Source organism: Pipistrellus kuhlii, unplaced genomic scaffold (assembly GCF_014108245.1).
Source record: "Pipistrellus kuhlii isolate mPipKuh1 unplaced genomic scaffold, mPipKuh1.p scaffold_m20_p_8, whole genome shotgun sequence".
Classification (NCBI taxonomy): Eukaryota; Metazoa; Chordata; class Mammalia; order Chiroptera; family Vespertilionidae; genus Pipistrellus; species Pipistrellus kuhlii.
In genome coordinates this window covers 36,350,817-36,371,730 of record NW_023425584.1, presented here as the reverse complement: position 1 = coordinate 36,371,730, position 20,914 = coordinate 36,350,817, and the positions used below count along the sequence as shown (strand labels likewise).

The 20,914-nt window shown below is 44.9% G+C and overlaps 1 protein-coding gene across 1 annotated transcript in view; it reads right to left on the bottom strand.

Moving 5' to 3' along the window:
- The window catches only part of FAT4 (FAT atypical cadherin 4), a 144,577-nt gene extending 126,049 nt beyond the window's left edge, over positions 1–18,528 (bottom strand). The window contains exon 1 of the mRNA XM_036423774.2: positions 12,030–18,528. Within this exon, the coding sequence (XP_036279667.1) occupies positions 12,030–17,225 (5,196 nt within the window). The 5' untranslated portion in view covers positions 17,226–18,528. The remainder of the gene's footprint in view (positions 1–12,029) is intronic.
- Positions 18,529–20,914: the final 2,386 nt, after the last annotated feature.

Below are 20,914 nucleotides of genomic sequence, written 5' to 3'. Positions count from 1 at the left end.
CCACTTAATCATACTCATGAATTAGGATCTTAATCTTTTTAGTAGAGAATTTACTATCTTAAAAAAAAATAGATTGAGTCAAATTTTGCTAGAAATTGAAGGACTGCCATGCCATTTCGGGGGAGGGAAAATGCAACAATAAAAGCAATATAATCAATTTAAGTATCATTTATGAACTCCAAATTACATTTCTAAGAAATGGTCACAATCTAAGACACAGATTGCTGCTAGATTTAAGCCAAGTGTTTTTAGCCAACTGCCCTAAATTAACCAATTTTGCCTCTCAAAAATTTCCAGTGAAGTCTCCCCATGGATTAAGCTAAAATTTTACTGAAAACCCCCTATAGTCTGGTTTCCCTGTGATGTGCTGCAGATATGCTAATGTGGAAACCTCAACAGAATTGTTCTTTGTGTGGTTATAAAATATTAACCCAACACATGCAATAAAACCAAGCGTGAGCACTTTACCATGGGGAGTCTCTTTTTGATCCATAAATAAATTATTTGCTAGAATTGAAATTTTACAATTTGTCATAAACCCACACTAAAAGACATAGATGTCACAAGAAAGAGATGTTAAAAAAATCTGTCATACTAGTGATGGTAACAATGAAAGAATCATCACTTAAGAATACATCCTTTATGAGCATCTGTGAGACAAATTCCTCTTAGGTCCCTGGGTTTAGAAAATCTGTATTTCTTTTGTTAACTAACTTATGCATGGATGTGTTTATTTAATCTTAGAAAACCATGACTTACATACCTGTTCTGACTTTCTATGTTTGATTTGGTCTTTAAAAAAAAACACATATACAGTCCGAGGGCTGCTTAAGCCATACATTTATGTACACCAATCTTATATATCCAGGATCATTTTATAGCTACACTTATTTTTACTTTCTGGAGATTCATTTAACTATTTTATCCTTTCAAGGTATATATACTCTTGTAACCTGTTTCACATCCACTGTAGAATGAAGTGGATGTATATATAATATCAAGGGTAAGCATTTTGACTAAAGAACAAAGTGTTACAGACTATAGAACACTACAGCAAGCAGAAGGGGTCCCCACTCCCTTTGCATATTTGGTTACTATGAAATTTTTAGTAAGTAATAAAGCATTTTAGGGGAAGGTTTTAATTATGAACTATAAAGCTCTCACTGGAGAAGTTACTGGAATTTGTGTGTTTTGTAAAAAACAGAGTCCTTTGGAAGAAAACATAGTTTTGCCTTAATTTCACTAAGCCATTTTGACTTCAATTATAAGAAGTGCATTAAGTAGTGAATAATACAAAAAAATATTTTCAAAATATTTCACAGGTAAACACATAATTTCAAGGGAGTCAACATTACACTATTATCAGTAGAAATTGAGAGACAACATTCCCCATGTAAATCAGAGGTAAGGTTTCAACATTAAACACCTAAAAAACCTAATATTTTAATTTGTCTATTTCATAATCAGCTAAGCTTTCAACAATGTGGTTTCTGGATTCATAAGTTACTTTTCTTAAGGAACTATAAGTATTTTTGAATTATCTCAATAATAAAATGGTGCAAAATGATGGGTAAATAACATTAACTTAATCATAGAATGGGCATAGGGTTTAATGTCAAGTATGCTGACCCAAGGCAGAAAAACTTGGATGTTTGTCTAGGTGTGTGAGCACACATAAATCATGAAATTCTCTAATGTCTTTTTCTTAAAAGGAAGAGAAAAACATCTGACTTACTGACTTACAGATTCAGGAAAACGAAGAAGGAGAAGGAGAAGGAGGAGGAGAGGGAGGAAGAGAAAGAGCAAGAGAAGGAGGAAATGAAGAGAAGAAGGGGAGGAAGAAAAAGAAGGAAGAGGAGGAGGAGGAAGAGGAGGAGGAGGAGGAGGAAGAGGAGGAGGAGGAGGAGGAAGAGGAGTAGGAGGAGGAGGAGGAGGAGGAGAAGGGAGAGGAAGAGGAGGAGGAGGAGGAGGAGGAGGAGGAGGAGGAGGAGAAGGAGGTGATGATGAGGAGAAGGAGGAGGAGATAATGATGAGGAGAGGAGGAGGAAGAAGAAGAAGAAGAAGAAGAGGAGGAGGAGGAGGAGGAGGAAGATGAGGACATGAGGAGATGAGGAGGAGAAGGAGGAGATGAGGAGGAAGAGAGAAAAGAATATGAAGAGGAGGAGGAGGAAGAGGAAGAGGAGGGAGTTCTAAAATACTTTGGAAATAGAAAGTATTTTTCATGATAATAGTTCTATGCATGTCTGCACTTTGAAGAAAACAGAAGGAAACTAACAAACTTCACTGAGTATCTTTTCTTTTTTCTTTTCCTCTCAGTTAGTTATAAAATTGGTACTGTCATTCCCATTTTACAGACAAGGAGACTGAGATTCTGCAAATAGCTGCAACATGTTTGAATCAAGCTTCAGTCAAACCAAACTCTTTCAACTGAACTTTAGTTAGGATAAATTTTTAAGCAATATTTTCTTTGCTGCATTTTATTAATCAAGTTTATTACTATTATTGATATTAAATGTTGAGCCAGGATAGTAAATTTGAAAAAAAAAGAAATGACAGTATTTCAATTTATCAATCTTGAAAGTAGTAATTATTTTAAAAGTGTCTATCTATACTCTCCTAGTTTACAAGAAGTTGAAATTTGTTCTCTAAAACAAAATTAGGTAGGCTCTAAGGAAATGAGAAGACAGGGTCATAGTGTAGCATGCATTATTATATACACTCTGAATGTTCTACTTTACCAAAATAGCTATATAGTAAGCATTACTGATATCACTGAAGATTTCTGGAGACTGGATTACAAGGCTGCTAGCTAGTGTAGGCATGCAACCACTATCATTTTATTCAGAAAAATCAGTCTTTGCCAATTAACTAGTCTCACTAATTTCCAAAGAAGGTCCACAGCTTGGCTTGAGAAATGATAAATGAGTCTTTTCCTTCAGTATGCATCACTGCCTGAGCTCCTGGCCCCTCGGCAGTGTATCTGCAGCGTGTTCAACAGTGACTCCTTAGCTTATCAAACATAAGCTTACTGAGTGTGGGCACTGAGCCAGCCCTGTTATAGGTGCTGGGAATACAGCAGTAATAAACAGATGGAAACCTCTCCCCTCATGAAACATATATTTCAGAGGGAAGATGGACCATAAACAAAATAAAGGAGTAACAGGTGTGTTTTGTTCAGTGATGATAGAGAGTAAAGAGAAACAAAAAAGAAAGAGAAAGGAAGACTGAGGGAGGGACTTTGTAAGCTGACTTTGAGCAAAGGCGAGGGAAGCAAGAAGGGACCAGTCCAGGCCAAGAGCACAGCCAGCATGGAGACCTGAAGCAGAAGACCTCTCTGTGTTTTGATTAGATAAGGGACAGATAGTAGGAAAGAAAAGTAACTGACAAGACAGGTTACAGTGGGCCTTACAGGTCAAGGTACAGATCTGGCTTTCACCATGAGAGAAATGGAAAGCCACGGGCAAATGAGTGAAATGATCTAACCCTAGCTGAAGGACTAGTCTAAAAGGAACAGGACAGAAGCAGGGAAGTCATTTTTTCATTCATTTATGCATGCAATTGATCATCCAACAAAAATTTATTCTCTGCCTACTATGTTCCAATTAATCTTCTAGGCTCTTGAGGTACTTCAGTGAACAAGGCAGATAAATCTATCTGCCCTATAAATTCTATTCTAGTGAAAGGTGACAGAAAACATAATCAGAATTATAAATTGGTAAATTATGTTATACACACTTACATATATCTAATGTGTTTCTATTACTTAAAGTGATGATATTGGTTGAGCTCCTCAATAGAATAGTATAAATAAGAAAGAGAAGAATTTCAAGAACTGATTTCCTGGGCGTTCCAACATTTAGCATTTGGGGAGATGAGAACCTGGAGACTGGTAAACATTACCCTGGAGGAATATGAAAAACTGAAACAGGGAAATGGAGATTGGGCAGGATGAGGGCATGGGTACAGTAATAAGTTAGCAAAGGAAGAGTGATTCTCACTTAGAATATGAAATATAAACAAACACTTGAAGCACAAAAGGAAATTATCCTAATAGATGTCTGAGAGAAGGAGTGTTTTATGCTAGGGAAAAGCCAGGAACAAGAGCTCTAAGGCAGATGTGTGCCTAGAAAGTTCTGTAAAAAGCAAGAGGCCAATGTGGGTAAAACAGATAACAAAAAAGGAGAATAGAATCAATATGAAGATGTCTTCAATAATACGAGAGAAGGATGATGGTGTCTTAGACCAAGACAGTAACATGGGAGTGATCAGAAATTGTCATTTTCTGGATATATTTTTAATATGGAGCCAAGATTCACTAACAGATTGTACAAAGGTATGAAAGTGAGGAGTCAAAAAGGACTCCAAGTTTTTTGGTCTGTGCAATTTGAAGATTGGGATTGTCATCAAGGGAGAAGGAGATGGCTGAGTTGGGGTAGGTTTTTATTAGGAAAGATATCAGGAGCTCAGATTTTGGATTGTTAATGCAAAACATTTAAGAAGAAGCTAATTAAACATAATGTGTAGTAGTTAGTTATAAGAGTATGGAATACAGGAGAGATTGATGGATCAGAGACAAAATTTTAGTCATCAGTATATACGTTGTTTAAAACCATGAGATTGATTGATATCCTCAAATAAATAAGTATAGATTTAAAAAGAGTTGCCAAGAACTGATTCCAGGAATAGACCAACATTTAGAATTTGAGAAGATGTAGAGAATCTGATAAAGAAGATGGAGAAAAATTGGTCCAAGAAATAAGATAAAAATCCTAAGTATAATGACTTAGAAGAATTACAGAGTATGAGGACTCAGAAGTGAGTGTCCAATAAGCACTAAGAACTGACTCTGGATATAGAAACTTGGCTGTCAGGGTGGTCTTGACAAGAGCTACAGAAACCAAGCTGGAGCTATAGAGACCAAGCCTGGTGGGGGTGGAGTTAAGAGATAATAGAAGAAAAAAGGCAGGAAGAGGCAATTCTTTCAAGAAATTTTGCTGAAAAGGGAATAAAATAAGTGAGGCAGTAATTAGAAGACTAGAAATATATTTCTACTTCAAGTTTAAGAAATTAAAATGAAGAACTGACTGATTATATTGATAGATCTACTTGTTCAAGCCTAACCTAAGCAAAGGCTGATAGGGACTTAAAGTAATCCTACCACTGGGTCATTATCTAAATTTTACTTGACACTATATTACTTTAGTCATCCTTATGAAGAAATATAGAAATACAAAATCAACATTTTACACAGTAAAGACTGTATGCCTGTGAGAGTACAGAAAATATCAACCATCCTTATAACATGCAGTGCTGTGTTGGGATCAAATGTACACAGTCTGGAGACAAACTACTGGGTTCATATCCTGCTTCCTCCCTAAACCAGCTCCACAAACTTAACCTCCATTAGTCTCAATATTCCCATTTGTCAAAGGACGTGAGGTCATATATCGCCCAATTTGGCAAGTCAATGCCAGGTGCTTACCAGTGTCTGACATAATGTAAGTACTTTAAATATGTCAGAATCCATAAATGATAAAAACATTTCAGAAAAAAAGTCAAATAATCTGAAATAAATAATTAGTAACAATTAGACTGACTCCCAACTGCCAGTCATCAAATGTGGCTTGTAAATATCTTTCAACATTTCTTCCATATCTACAGAGTTAGTTTTTGCTCCCTGATTGTTTCTTAAAAGCATGACTAGAAGCTAAAGAAGATGTACACCTAGAGAAAAATCTTGATCAACACTTATACACTATCTGCCAATTAGGTTATGTTTTATATTCATAACTTTATCAACCTATTTTTTTCTCAAAATATTAATACCCAGGGATAATCCAGCAGTCTTTGAATAATGGCTGCACACATGTTAATATACAATACTATATATTAATAGTATATATTAACATAATATATTACATGTGTTTTATAAAGGGTATTTGTCTAATAGGATTTTTTTTTACTTGTCTGAATTCCTCATATTCTCTGATTCTTTTTTTTAAATATATTTTATTGATTTTGTACAGAGAGGAAGGGAGAGAGATAGAGAGTTAGAAACATCGATGAGAGAGTCATCGATCAGCTGCCTCTTGCACACCCTGTACTGGGGATATGCCCACAACCAAGGTACATGCCCTTGACAGGAATCAAACCCGAGACCCTTCAGTCCCCAAGCTAACGCTCTATCCATTGAGCCAAACCAGTTTCGGCTATTCTGATTCTTAATTGATGTGCAGCTGTAATTGTTCTCTGTTGTCACAGATGACTTGAAGCCTGAGAGTACTAGAAAATATTGAACATATTCTGTATTTAGGACACTTTAAGGAACTTTTTAATTCATCTTGGCCCATATAATTTGCCAATTATTCTTTTCTTATTTCCACTCACAAGCTCTAATTCAGAATACTTTCAGGAGTATCATAAAGAGCTGAGCCCTAGATTTATTAATTCTTGGAACAGAGGATTCACCTCAGGGCCTGTGGAATTCTTTATAGTCACTAACTCAACATTCCTCACTACTAATGAGGTTCGTGGGCAGTTTTTCACTGTAATGATGACAAAGTGCAAGATGCAGACAATGAGATGAAAAATCGATTCCACAAAACGCTAAGTACATAAATATTTTTCAAAACTAGTTACCTCCACAGTTAATGGAATAATATAGGATTTAAATGATTAAGGCTTTAACAAAGGCAAAAAAACAAACCAATAACTTCATCAGAAGATAAATTATGTCTATGGAATCTACTACCAAACTGAGACCAAATCAAACATCCTGAGCCATTTACAAAGTATGCAGCATGAGCTTAATTGGCCATCAATATTCCTGCTTGTACTATACACACTTGTACATGTCTTGAAAACTTATAGAGCCCTTTGAGCTCTTTTAAGTATTTTGTTTAATACATTTAAAAACATACCAATAGGAAGAAAATATCAGAAATAATCATGGGTTATTTTTTAAAATTCTATTCTGGAGATCAGAAGAGGAAGCAATAAAATGTTTTCTCCTTTTAACACTATCTCCACACTCCATCCACTCCAACTCCACCATCATTTCTTAAAAGAGTTGGTTTATCATCTGGAAATCCAAAATCACATTCTCCCCCTTCACAAATTACAGCTTGCAAATCACACAGCTCGTGGAGCAGGAGAGGCCCTAGGCAAACCTGGGCTTTTCATCTGCCTCTGTTCCCCGCCTCGTGGTCTCTCACCCTCTTCCCTGCTCCAGAACCACACCCAGAGCCACTCCACCATGGGGATGGGCACTGCCACCATGAGCTGACCCACAAGCGTGTCCAGCATCTGCCAATAGCCTTGACTGAGGCAGGCAACACTCATGGGTCCCTTAGTTCAAACAATACATAATACTACTTATCAAAGACTTTTCAACAGCCATCAAAGGTGTGCAAACAAGATTGGTAAAAGCATACATATATGTTCATTTCAACACACTGAGAAGTCCTGCTTGTAATAAAACCACAGAGGGCCCTGGGTTTTTTGAGTAGTAGCTGTGAGTACAAATAATGGACCTATATAAGTCTGAGCATTGTTTTCCTTTCTATCTATCCAAACTTAAATATTTTTTAATTTCACTAAATTTATTAGAGTGACATCTCTATATAAAAAAAAGCCAGTGACCAGAACGCCATGATGACTGGAACAACCACTCACTATGAGGCCCACTGCATCAGCGAACCAGCCACATCTGGGGTGAGACCAGCCTGCCAACCTCCTTTGGCCCCTCCCTCTGGCTGGCCCCACTCCAGATCAGTCCCCACACCCCGAATAATGTTGGAGCTGGCTGGCCAACTGTCTGTGGGCCCTCTCCCAGCAAGCTCTGGCCCCAGTCAGTACCCTTCACTCCAATCAGGGGCAAGGCCAGCAGGTATCACCTGCACCCCCTCTCCCCTGATTGACCCACACATACACCAATCGGGGGCAGGGCCAGCTGACCAACCTCCCACAGCCCTTCCCTGCAGCCACTGACCCCTGATTGGCCCCCCAGCCCAGCCCACTGCCCACAGTCCCTCCCAACAGTTGGCACCACCCCCAATCGCCCCCCAACCCAATCTGGGGTGGGGCCCACAGGCCAATCACCCTTGGCTCCTCCCCTCCAGCCTGATGTGGGCCAGGCCGGACAACCAACCTCCCATTGTTTCCTCCTCCCAACAGGCCCAGACCCCACCCATGCACGAATTTATGCACTGAGCCTTTAGTTGGTTAATAAGATTATACAGGTTCAAGTGTCCATTTCTATGATACATCATCTGTATATTGCATTGTTTACCCACTACCCAAAGTCAAATCTTCTTCTGTCACTATATATTTGACCCCCTGTACCTTTTAACTTTTCTGAGACTGTTTCCATAGCTATGAAGTGGGACTGATTATTACTAGTGTTGTCATGAGGCTCAAATGATAAAATCCCTAAAAAAAGCACTTAGCAATACTCCACATATTTTATTGTTGTTGTTGTTGTTGTCATCATATTAGTATATATTCAGTTTTGTTGCTCATAGTTTGTCTGTGATGGATGATTCTCCACATACTTCAACCAAAACAATATTTTTGCAATACACTGAAGGAGATTTGAGAATCTAGCTATCTTCTCCAAAGCCAGATATTAAAGAGATCTATGAAAATGTAAAATAATGTCTGTTTTTTTCATTACTTTTCATTTTGGCAAAATAAAGTTTTATTTTATATAATAAAATTAAAATGTTATAGGTTTAATGTGATTTTTACATGAGTTAATATTTTAACTTTTTCTCAATTTTAATGTTCAAAATGGTAACTATCAATAACTAAGACACACCTTGGGATCCTTGGGGTTCTAAGACCAACAAATTTGAGAACTGGGACCTGGACACAGACAACATTTCCTTCCATTTAAACCCTAAGTTCCATGTGAGATCACCCACTTAAGTTCCCCTTTTCCTTTTTTTGAGTTTTCTAACAATTCTCAATTCATTTGTAGAACAGAGATAATTGATATGCCCTGGTCCTTAGGTCAATTAATGACCAAGATTAAATTCACTAACTACCTCCACTCCCCTAGTTTATCTTGGTTAATTTATTTCTGAGGCACAAGAACACCCACTCTGGATTCAGTTCCCCTACCATCTCATTCAGCAAACATGTGCTGAGCAGCTACTATACATCAGGCAACAGACTAGGCTCTGAGATCCAAAATGTCAATGAAACTAAGCTTCTGACCTTGAGGAGGTCCAACACGGCCCCTCAGCTTCATGATCCCTTGCAACACATATTAAAAGAGAGATGCTTATTGGAGTACTACACATCTCCATTGTTTGTTGAACCTAGGAAAACAATTCAAAATTTAAATGAGCTATTTTAACCTCATCTAGATTTTTCTGGGAATGTAAAAGCACAAAATAAAAGGATAATAAAGCTTATGTTTGCAACCCAAAGTCAACCTTCAGAGACACTCTTATTCAAGCCAAAATGTAAGTTCTGGGAATAGGGTAAATGAAGGCATACAACTGGAGAGATCTTTGAAATAAGCAAAATCAGAGCCACAGTCCCCAGCCCTGCTCCACATGCATCAGAGCTGGATAAAGAATGCAAATGAAATCATTTCTCTTTTACCCACTGACCCTCTGCTTGCCCATGAAATGTGGTCAACCATGACTCTAGCCAGAAACCTGAGTAAGCAACCCAGATGCCTATCAGTGTACATGAGTAAATGTTTTAAAATACATTGGAATGAAGTTTGCACTTGGAAACAAACAACTGAAAAATCACCTCTGACAACCAGAAGTAATTTATAACTTCTCTTTGCAGAATCATGGTAAATTAATTGTTTCAGCAGAAGGAAAAAGTATTTTATTGCATATACTTAAAAGATATAACCAATAATAATATGAAATCCTAGCTCCCAACTACTGCTTTCAATATTCTTTGGGGAAGCACATTTGCTTTTAATTTTAGGAGTGGTTGGACCTTGGGAACTCAAACTTGGTTTACAATTTCAGCACTTTTGTTCACAGAAGACACCCTGACAAACAATTTTCCTTCTTATAAAACAATCAGCATAAGGACTTCACCTAGATTTTTAAATAAATAGGGTATGGTAAATATATCCTATTCATATAGGTGCTACTGATGTTTAAAAAAAGCAACAAACACATTATTCCCTATTACTAACAAAATGATTTCTAATTACTTTTTAATCTGTAAGCCTATTACAGAGGCAGCACTATTTAATAAATTTAATCTAAAACAATCTTTATATATCCAATGGGTAAATAATAATACAAACCTTCTAATGATAACAATGGACATTTATTCTCATTCTCCATATTCTCTAATAAATGCAATACACTGAACCAACCAGCAACAACCAATAATATAATTTGTCTTATAGTTTAACAAGTTCATCTAAAATCTACCTTTAATAACTATTTCAGCCTTCAAACTAATGCAATCTCTTCATCTAAGTAGTGATTCCAGAGAAGGGAGGAAGAGACAAGGAGAAGGTTTAGGGGAGGAATATACCAAATCAAAATAAAATTATATAAATCAAGGCCTGAATCTAATCAAATAGCTCAACATAAAAGACCTATGTAAAGATCTTTAAAAAACTAATTAGGTAAAAGAGGACATTTGGGTTAGAAGTCCCTTCAGGGCTATGTGTAAAAGAAAAAAACTGAATTCCACTTAGGATTATATCTCTGAGAATTATATCTCTATTAAGAATTATATCTCTAATTATATCTCTAATATCCTCTAGGCCATGAATTTGCTGATCCATCCACTGAACAGACATAGCTACTTATTATGAAAAAAAAAATCACACAGGATTCAAAAAGACAATAATAATAAAGGAGCATTTTAAATTAAGAAAACCCTCACCTCCCCCATATAGAAAAGAAAGCAAGAAAACTAATACATGAGCCTCAATCTCACAAGCAGGTTATGTCTGGTTTACGGCCAAATATCACAAACCACATTTGATATTTTGTGTTTTTGGCTGAGTGGCACCAGAATGACTTTGAGGGGAGTAAGGAGGGACAGAAAGAACTTAGAAAATGACAAACAAGAGCTTTCCAAAGCACAGCTATTTCATTTCTGGTAGACATCAAGACAACATTGGCAGTAGTTCAATTTAAAAAACCAATCAATGATACACGAGGTAATTTCCTAAAATATAACCCAGAGAAGGCCAAGCTTGGAATTCTCTTGGCTTATCCTGTGAAACTAACTTCTCACCCATCAGCAGACAGAACAATGCATACCTATACCAGGGTATTGAACAACACAGTCTTATCTCAAGAAACAGCCTACTATCTCTGATCATTCACAGGACATTATATGCTTTAGGCTAAGAAGGTAAAGAAAGGATTACCCTAAATCAAAAGTCAGTGCCTAAAATGTGAAGGCCGATGAAATTAGGAATCTCCTTGAACTTGGCTCAGCACATTGAAATTAGTCACTGTCTATAAGGAAACTGCTAAGGCTGCTGAGGATGTGAAAGTTAATACTGTCCCCCATAGCCAAACCCCCTGGACAGCTAGGCTGTAATGCTGATTTCTACCAAAGTTCTTAATTTTGGAACAGAAAATTCTTAAGTCTGAAATCACCCATTCTCTGGGCTTCCTTACTGAGAGGTGTTTAGTTTAGCGCTGAGATTCAACTTATGTAATTGGATGTGGGATGGTTGTTTGTTTGTTGGGGGGGGGGAGGGGAGGGCACTTCAGAAATGGCTAAAGATTTCTCCCTAATATATACATATATATATACATATACATATACAAATACACATACATATACATGTACATGTACATATACATGTACATATACATATGACTTCTATGAGGTGAACTATAAAGTGAAAAGTGTTCCTGTTTAGTTCTGACCAGGATGAAAGCTAGATTTTATGTAACTCTTGTTAGACTTTGTGCCAGAACATTTTTATATACTCCTGTCAGTAAGAATCAATTATCATCAACACTTTCTTAAAGGCATAGCAACAAATAAGTCATAAAGGATGACAAAATCATTACCTCTGCTCTCTGTGTTCTGGGAAAAGCAGTTGATTTCTCTATGGCATAAACCTCCACCAGGTAAAGGCAAGCTCCTTGCTCCCGGTCCAGAATGGCTGCTGTCTGAATCATGCCAGTCAGTCGCCCAATAGTGAAGAGACGCCCAACGGTTTTCTCTTCACAACGAACCGCAACAATATAATACTCCACCGGGGCTTCCGATCCTCTGGGGCTGGCTGCTTCTATGGATATCACATTGGTACCAATGGGTTCCCCTTCCTTCAAAATAGTGATATATTTGGGCTGAGTGAAAACAGGCCCATCGAGGCCCTGCAGAATGACGGTCAACTCGGTGGTGGACTTCCTCCTCTCCGGGCCAAGGTCAGTTGCTGAAACGATGAGGTTATAGATCAGCTGTGAAGGCACCAGCGCTGAGGCCACTCTCAAGTCCCCACTGAAACGGTCTACCACAAAGGTGTCTGTGTCCCCATTGATGATCTCGTACTCCACCTCTCCGTTGGCACCTTCATCTGGGTCGGCAGCCATGACGGTGGTCAGCACAGAGCCAATCACAGCCGAAGGGTCTGCAGCGAGGGCGTTCTGGGATATGAACACTGGAACATTGTCATTGAGGTCTGTCACCAAAATGGTCACGTTTTTCAAAGCATACCTTCTAGTTTCTATAGGCACAGCTTGGTCGTTGGCTTTGACAGTTAACTCAAAGAGGTTAGCAAATTCCCGGTCTATTTCAGCACTGGTGTAGATCGTGCCTTTGACTTCATCTATGCCAAAGTGGCTGCCCCTCGGCATCTGTTGGATGATCGTGTAGGCTAGCTGCCCATTAATGTCGGCATCGGGGTCGTGGGCAGTCACTGAAATGACGGACGTACCGATGGGAATGTTCTCAACAATAGACTTGAAAATATCCCCAGGAGGAAAGCTGGGAGGGTTGTCATTGAAGTCCCTCACGTGGATAACCACTGACATTGTAGATGAGCGAGGAGGCCTCCCTTGGTCTTTCGCTGTGATGTTTAATTTGTACAAAGACTGTGTTTCAAAGTCCAATTTCTTGGCAAGAAAAATACTCCCAGTGTTGGGGCTAATGCTGAAAGTCCCATGGTTGTTAGTCCCAGTAATGCTGTAGTGCAGGTCAGCATTGTCACCGGAATCTGAATCCGTGGCAGTAACAGAGGACACGAGCTCACCGATTCTCATGTTTTCCAAAACATCAACAAAGAGTGTTGATTTAGGGAAAGAGGGGGTATTGTCATTTTCATCCAAAATATCAATATTTAAGGTGCAGGTTGAATTGAGGGAGACTGCCCCCGAATCCACTGCTTGAATTACAAGGGAATAGGCAGGTGTCGCTTCATAGTCTAATTTGCCAATTAGGGTCACTTGGCCAGAGGTACTTTCTATAGCAAACTGTCTTTCTTCATTTCCTTTCACTATAGAATAATGGATGAGTCCATTATTACCTTCATCAACATCTGAGGCAGATACTCTTAAAACCTGTGTCAGGTTGGCCGCAGACTCTGATATCGTAGCTTGGTAAAAGTCTTTTACAAATTTGGGAGCGTTATCGTTTATATCCTTCATGTAAACATGGACAGTGGCCTGATCCTTGAGAGGCTGTGGGAGCCCCTGGTCTGTGGCAATGACTGTAAAGCTAAACACTGCAGTCCCCCTGCGCCTCATAAGAGACTCCCTGTCAAACTGATGAGTGTTTGTAATCTCCCCACTAAGAGCATGCAACTCGAAATCTGGCTGCACCGTTTCAAATGAATACCTTACTTCTCCGTTTGGCCCAAAGTCTTTATCTACAGCACTTACTTTGCCCACAAATGACCCAGCTTTCTGCTCCTCTTCAAAATAAAACGAGTAGTTGGTGCTGTTAAAAAGAGGTCTGTTATCATTTACATCTTCTAAAATTACAGTAACGTTCACAGTAGCACTGAGGGGCTCCACAGCTCTGTCAGAAGCAACAACCAGTAAGACATATCTGTCTTGAAGTTCACGGTCCAGTTCACTTTTTATATACAACTGACCATCTGGGAATATGCCAAAAGCATCCCCTGTATTTCCTTCAGCAATGCTGTACGCAATTTCACCGTTTGCTCCTGAGTCCTTATCAAAAGCTTGCACTTTAAAGAATCGAGAATTCACAGGTTCTGACTCAGAAAGGGTGACCTCGTAAGAGAGCTGGTCAAATACTGGCGGGTTGTCATTCACATCATGGACATACACCGTTAAGATGACACTAGAAGAGAGCTGTGGAACACCCATATCAGATGCCAAGATCTCTAGCTGGTAGGAACCAGCATGGACATCCAGGGGCCCTAGCAGACTAACGTGCCCATCCTTTTCATTGATAGTAAAGAGATTCTTGGGGTTCTGCTTCAGGCTATAGTGTACCATGCCATTCACACCTTCGTCAGGGTCCACAGCTTTGGCTTGGAAAATGCTGTGACCAGCCTGCCAGTTCTCCACCACATTCACACTCTCTACTGCCTGCAGGAAGTGGGGGGAGTTGTCATTCAAATCCTTAACAGTTATATTAACCAGAGTGTCTCCGGTCACTGTGCCCCCGCTGGCCACTACCTTCAGCTGATAAAAGGACTGCTCTTCTCTGTCAATCACACTCCCTGTGGTGAGCTGCCCAGTGACCTGGTTGATAGCAAACATACCTTTCTGATCCCCAGTAGTAATGAGATAACTGATGTTGGAATTGAGATCCATGGTGGAAGCAGACACACTACCCACATGATATCCCAGAGCCACATTCTCAAAGACCACGAAGCTATAGGCAGCCTGACTGAACACAGGTGGGTTGTCCTGAGTGTCCAGTACGGTGATGGTTACTACTGCCTGGTTGGGAGACTGTAAATTGCCACCATCCATAGCCACTACTTGTAGTTGGTAAGCTGTCCTTTCTTCTCTGTCTAGGGCCATTCTTGTAGAAATAACCCCACTCTGAGCATTGACCTGAAACCGAGACCTGTCGCCAGCTGATATGCTATATTTGATAGTTCCGTTGAGACCCAAGTCCGGGTCCGTGGCAGACACTGTGGTGATGTAGCTACCTCCGGGCTCATTCTCCTGAATATGAGCAAAGTACTGGACTGGGTAGAACACAGGGCTGTTGTCATTCATATCCAGGAGGCTCACATTTATGCGAGCCACTGAGGACTGGGGAGGGGAGCCCAGATCGGTGGCCAGAACCAACAGGGAGTAGAAGGATTGCTCCTCTCTGTCCAAGGAGGAGATAGTACTCAGCCTCCCGGACACCGGATCCAGCCGGAAAGACCTCTGGTCATTCTCAGCCTCTTGTAGGGAGAAACGCACCGTCCCATTGTCACCCAGGTCCCCATCCGTCGCCCTGAGCACCAGCAGTTCTGTCCCTGTGGGGGAGTTCTCAACCACAGACACCTCATACCCTTCTGGCTGGCTAAACACAGGCTTTTCATCATTCACATCCAGGAGAGTGACTACCAGCTGGGCGTAGGAGACCTTGGGGTGAACGCCCTGGTCCCGAGCACTAATATTCAGCACAATCTGGGAAGCAACTTCCCGGTCCAAGCCCCCAGCAGCCCCGGTGGTCACCAGGCCGCTATGGTCACTGATATGGAACCAGCCTAGCTCATTGCCAGAGACGATGCTGTAACGCAAATTAGCATTGAGACCGGAGTCACCGTCCGTGGCGGACACTCCACTCACGTAGCTTCCCGGGGGCGCCTCCTCGCTCAGGTTCACTCTGTACACTTGCTGGGCGAAGACCGGAGGGTGGTCGTTGATGTCATTGACGAAGATCACCAGGCTGGCCACGGAGGAGCGCGCCCGGCCCGCCGCGGCAGGGGGCGCCCCGGCGTTATCCGAGACGGACACCGTGAGGTTGTAGGAAGGGATGCGCTCCCGGTCCAGGGCGCTGGCCACCTTGATGAGGCTCAGGTTGGGCACCTTGCTGCTCTGCACCTCAAAGTGGCGCTGCTCGTTGCCAGCGAGGATCTGCACAGAGATGTTGCCGTTGGCCGCGGGGGAGTCCGCGTCCGTCACGGTGAGCAGGGCCACCACGGTGCCCACCTGGGCGTTCTCGTCCACCGAGGCGTAGCGCGAGGTGGCGGGGAAGTAGCGGAACTTCACCACCGGGTCGTTGTCGTTGACGTCCAGGAGCTGGATGAGCGCCTCGGCGCGCCCGGTGAGCGAGGGCACGCCCCGGTCCAGCGCCTGCACCGTCAGGGAGTACTGGCGCCGCGCCTCGAAGTCCAGGGGCTCCCTCACCGTGATGAGCCCCGTCTCGGGGTCCATCTGGAAGGGGGTGCCCTCGTCCTGCAGCCGGTAGCGGATGTCCGCGTTGGTGCCCTCGTCCGCGTCCGCCGCCGCCACCTGCAGGACGCTAGCGCCCACGGCCGCGTCCTCGGGCACCCCGGCCTGGTAGCGGGAGCTGCTGAACACCGGGGGGTTGTCGTTGATGTCCTGCACCGTCACGTTCACCTGCAGGTAGCCCCGCCGCTGGGGCTCGCCCTTGTCCTTCACCTCCACCAGCAGCTGGTACTGCGGCGTGAGCTCGCGGTCCAGCCCGCCCTCGGACACCAGGTGCAGGAAGGCGCCCTCGCCGCTCGGGTTGAGGGTCACGTCCAGGCGGAAGCGGCCCTCCTCGTTGCCCTGCACGATGCGGTAGGAGTGGTGGTCCACGCCGTTGGAGCCGGTGTCCGCGTCCGTGGCCGTGTCCAGGATGACCTGGCGCCCGCTGCCGCTGTCCTCCTTGAAGGCCACCACGATGGACGGGTCCGGGAAGACGGGCGCGTTGTCGTTGAGGTCCCACACCAGCACGCGCACCTCGGTGGGGTAGGTGGGAGAGCTGGACAGGACCACCAGGTTGATCACGTCGCTGGGCAGGCTCTCGCGGTCGATGGTGGCCGTGGTGTACAGGGTCCCCGTGCTGCCGTTGATGGCGAACAGGGCGTGGCTCTCGCTGAGCCGGTAGGTGAAGCCCGGGCGCGTCTGGATGGTGCCCACCAGCGTGCCGGGCGGCTGCTCCTCCAGCACCTGGAACACCTGGCGCTGCTCGGCCCCGCCGACCGGGGCCGGTCCGGGGAGCAGGCACAGCAGCAGCCCGAGGACGAGGCGCAGGAGCTGCAGGGTCGAGGGGGTGGTGGGCAGCGGGAGCCCGGCGGCGGCGGCGGCGCGGCCAGCAGCCCGGCGTGTGGTCAAGTCCATGATCGCGGCTCCCTGGAGTGGCGCGATCAATAGGAGGAATAGGAGAGGCAACAAAAATGCAAACGGCCGGGGGGATGGAGGATCCCGGCAAATGCAACGGATGGTCCGGGGAGGAGAGTTCTGTTATTTCAAGGAGCCTCCAGCCCAGCAGAAGCAAGTCTCAGCGAAAGGCTCCATCCAGGTAGCCGCGTAGAGAAGCGGGGGCGAGAGGCGGTCGGGCATTCCGCGGGGCGCTCCAGAGCGCTGCTGAGTTCCAAAAAAAAGTTTCTCAAACCTCAGGATTTCCCCCCCTTCAGGCTGGTTCTGAGTCTGGAGGCTCTGAGCGTCCTCCCCAGGCGGCTACGAGCTGGGAGAGGTGGCCCGTGTCTAAGGTGTAGGAGCCACCGCTGCAAACACTCTCCAGAAACTTTGCAGCTCGCCCCGCGGCCAAGACGCGGACGGAGGAGGGGAGCACCGACGCGGGTGGCGCCGCGGGCAGAGGACGGCTGCGTGCAGGGAGGGGCGGGAGGTGAGCGAATGCCTCCCCTAAAGGCTGGAGTCGACCCCCAGAGGTCTCCGCGAGCCCCCCCAGCGCGCCAGGAACGCCTCTCCGCGGGGCTGCACGAGCCGCTGCGAGGCCCCAGGCGCCCGGGGCGGCGGGCGGACGGCGCTCCCGGTGCGGGCGCTAGGGCTCCGGTGCCCGCGAGCGCTCCGCCGCCGCCTCCTCCTCCTCCGGCAGCCGCGGCCGCCGCCCCAGCAGCCGGCGCAGGCACCGTCCCGCCGCGCTCCTCGGCATGGTTTTATTTCACTTCAGCCGGAGCCCCGCCTGCCTGCCTGCCTGCCGGCCCGTTATTTGTACATCCACAGCGAGCGCAGGTCGTTCCCCGGTCTTCGCGGCCTCGCGGGGGGTCCGGCGGCGGCGGCAGCAGCGGCGGCGTGCGGTCCCCGCGTCCCCTCCCCTCCGCATGCCGAGGGGGAGACCGTGGTCGGGGCGGCCCCGGCAGAGCCCCCGCTAGCGCGCCTCCTCCCTGCCTGCCCCGGTGCTCTTTGCTTTTTACGGTCCCGGGTCAGTTTCACTTTGTAATCCACAAGGCTTTAAGGTTTGGGGATGGGGGCGATTGGACCCCCTTTCTCCGGTGCCGTCGGCGGGGAGGCGGGGACGCGGCGCGCCGAGCAGTGGCGGCGCCCGCCCGCGGCAGCTCGGGACGGCGCCTGTCAGCGCTCTGCCGCTCGCCCGCCCGCCGGGCTGGAGGGAGGTTGTGCGGCGGTGCAGCCCGAGCTCGGGAGCCCCTCTCCGCGCCCCCGAGTCCTCCTCCCTCTCCTCCTTCTCCTCCCTCTCCCCGCCCCTTGGCCGCCGCGCGCGCGCACCCGCCCCGCGCGCCGCCGCCGCCGCCCAAACAGAAGGGCGGGCGGACCGCGGGGCGAGCCCGACTCCCAAACTTTGCTCGCGGCTCGGGGATCCGCTCCGGGCGCGCGACGACGCCCCCCGCCTCCCCGCCTGTCACCCCCGGCCCCGCCCCCGCCCATTGGGCCAGGAGCCGCCCCGCCCCGCCCACAGGACCCGCCCCCGCCCCGCCCATTGGGTCCGGCGCCATCTCCCTCCCCCCCCCCCTCCCGCGCGCGCTGCTGCCCAGGCTGCCGATTGGCTGTTCCCGACGCTCATCACTCCCTTGGCCTCCGGGGAGGGGGGTGAGGTGGGGGGGAGCGGTGGGCGTTCCCGGGTGGGACCCCCGCGAGTCGGAGGCGCTGAGAAGGGGGCGATTTTTTTCTCTCTTCCTCCCCCTCCCCCCGCCACCCTTTTGGTCCAGTCTTGGCCGGCGTCAGAGCAATAACAGCAAAAAGCTGCCACAGAACTGATGGGGGTTAGGTCAGGTTTGCAGATAAATAACTTCAGCGGCGGGGTCCGGGGAAGCTGTTGGGTGGTTATGGCAGTAATAACTCAGGGGGAAGGGGGCCGAGAGAAAGAGAAGAAAGGAGGCGGGGGGGCGAGGGTCTGCTGGAGCGGGGAGGAAGGATTAAGCAAAGCCTGTCTGGGAATGCACAGCGCAGATTGGCTTTAACCGTTTCCTGCCCCTTCTCTTTCCACGGATCCGACCAAATGCAAAGGACCCGACCAAATGCAAATCAACGGCTCTTCTTCCCCGCCCCCCCCTCAGGCTGCAGAGCGAGCTTCCCGCACTGCCCGGCTGGCTCACCCCTGAGCCTGCACCCAGCTCCCCTCCCCAGCTCCCAGGTGACTGGGGCACCGACGCCTCAGTGCCCACCGCGCTGTGGACTTCCTATAGGAAAAGCTGGGGAAACTCGGTGTTTGTTTTGTTTCCCTTCCCAAATGGATCCCAGGTGCCAGTAGTCAAACCTTAAGAGTACAACAATAACAGCGGTAGCCCTTGGGGAAAGACGGGCCCTTTTCCTGTTGCAAAGTTTGGAATTCTCATCTCTCTTGGAATACGTCCCTGACATTCTGTAGCCAAAGGAATCCTGACAAAATTTGGAGTTGTTTGTTTTGTTTGTTTGTTTCTTTTTCTTCTCTCTTTGTCTGGGGGAAAATAGATATGAAAAAATATATATAAATAGAATGAACTTTAAATTTGAAGAATGTTCGAGTGCCAAGTATTGCACTCAAATTAACTCCCCAGGTCTTTACAGTAGCTGATTTTTGTAAGTCGCGTGCATCGCCTTTTTAAAATAAAATAAAATAAAATAAAGTGACTAGGAATCCGGCCAGTATTCCTTTCCCTTTAAGAGAAACCAGCTTGAAAATAAGCATGTAAACCAAGCAACGCAAATACAATCTAGGGCATATGGCATATATTTTTGCCACAGTGACCCCTTCCAAATTTAAAACGTTGACTGAGCCCTGGGATATTTCAGCGACGGGTAAATGCTGCCCTCTGCTGTTCGTCAATCTTAAAAGGTCTTTGGTCGCCTAGTTTTTTCCTTAAAATTAAATGCAGAGACTACAAGGATCGGATTGCCAGGCTAATTCCTCTTTCTTGCCTGGGGATAGTGGCAAAGAAAAAAAGATCTTTAGGAATCTCCTACTGCCTTTCTTTTATTTAAGGTAAAACAAATAAAAAATAAAAAATAAAACATTTAAGAGCAGTAGAGCAGACAGTAAATTCAAGTTCTCTGATGCAGACAGCCCGTAACCCACAGTATCTATGGAAACCTGAATATGAAAAATGCTACCACCAGTTTCTTTGTTTAGGTTAGAAAGTTCACTTCTGCATGTTCCTCTACTATGCGTGCCATGCAGTTTGTGCATATGGCAGTATATATACAGTATATGCATATTGAGTGAATTGGAAACAGACAAGAAAGTTAAATTTTACCATCTCTGTATTTTTTAGGACTTGAAAACTTTTTAAAGCATTGAAAGCTGTTCTTTTAAAAGAAAGACATCTTTAAGCCTTTTCTCAAAACTTCCTCTGCCAAAAAAAAATACAATCTTAATAACACTATTTTGAGGTAATTTAGCCAACAAAAATATGTAAGTTAAAATAGAACCAAATATTTTTACAAACCATGGCTATGATGTGTGATTTTAAGAAAATAATAGGAGTTTTTCTTTTGGTTGTTGTATGCTAATGCTCCATTCAAGTACGAAGAAGTAGAAAGAAAACATTTAGGTACTTGTAGGTGATCAAGTTCTTTAGAGAGCCTGTGAGATACCTTTGTATTTAGCATAAATACTGTTACATTTATCATTT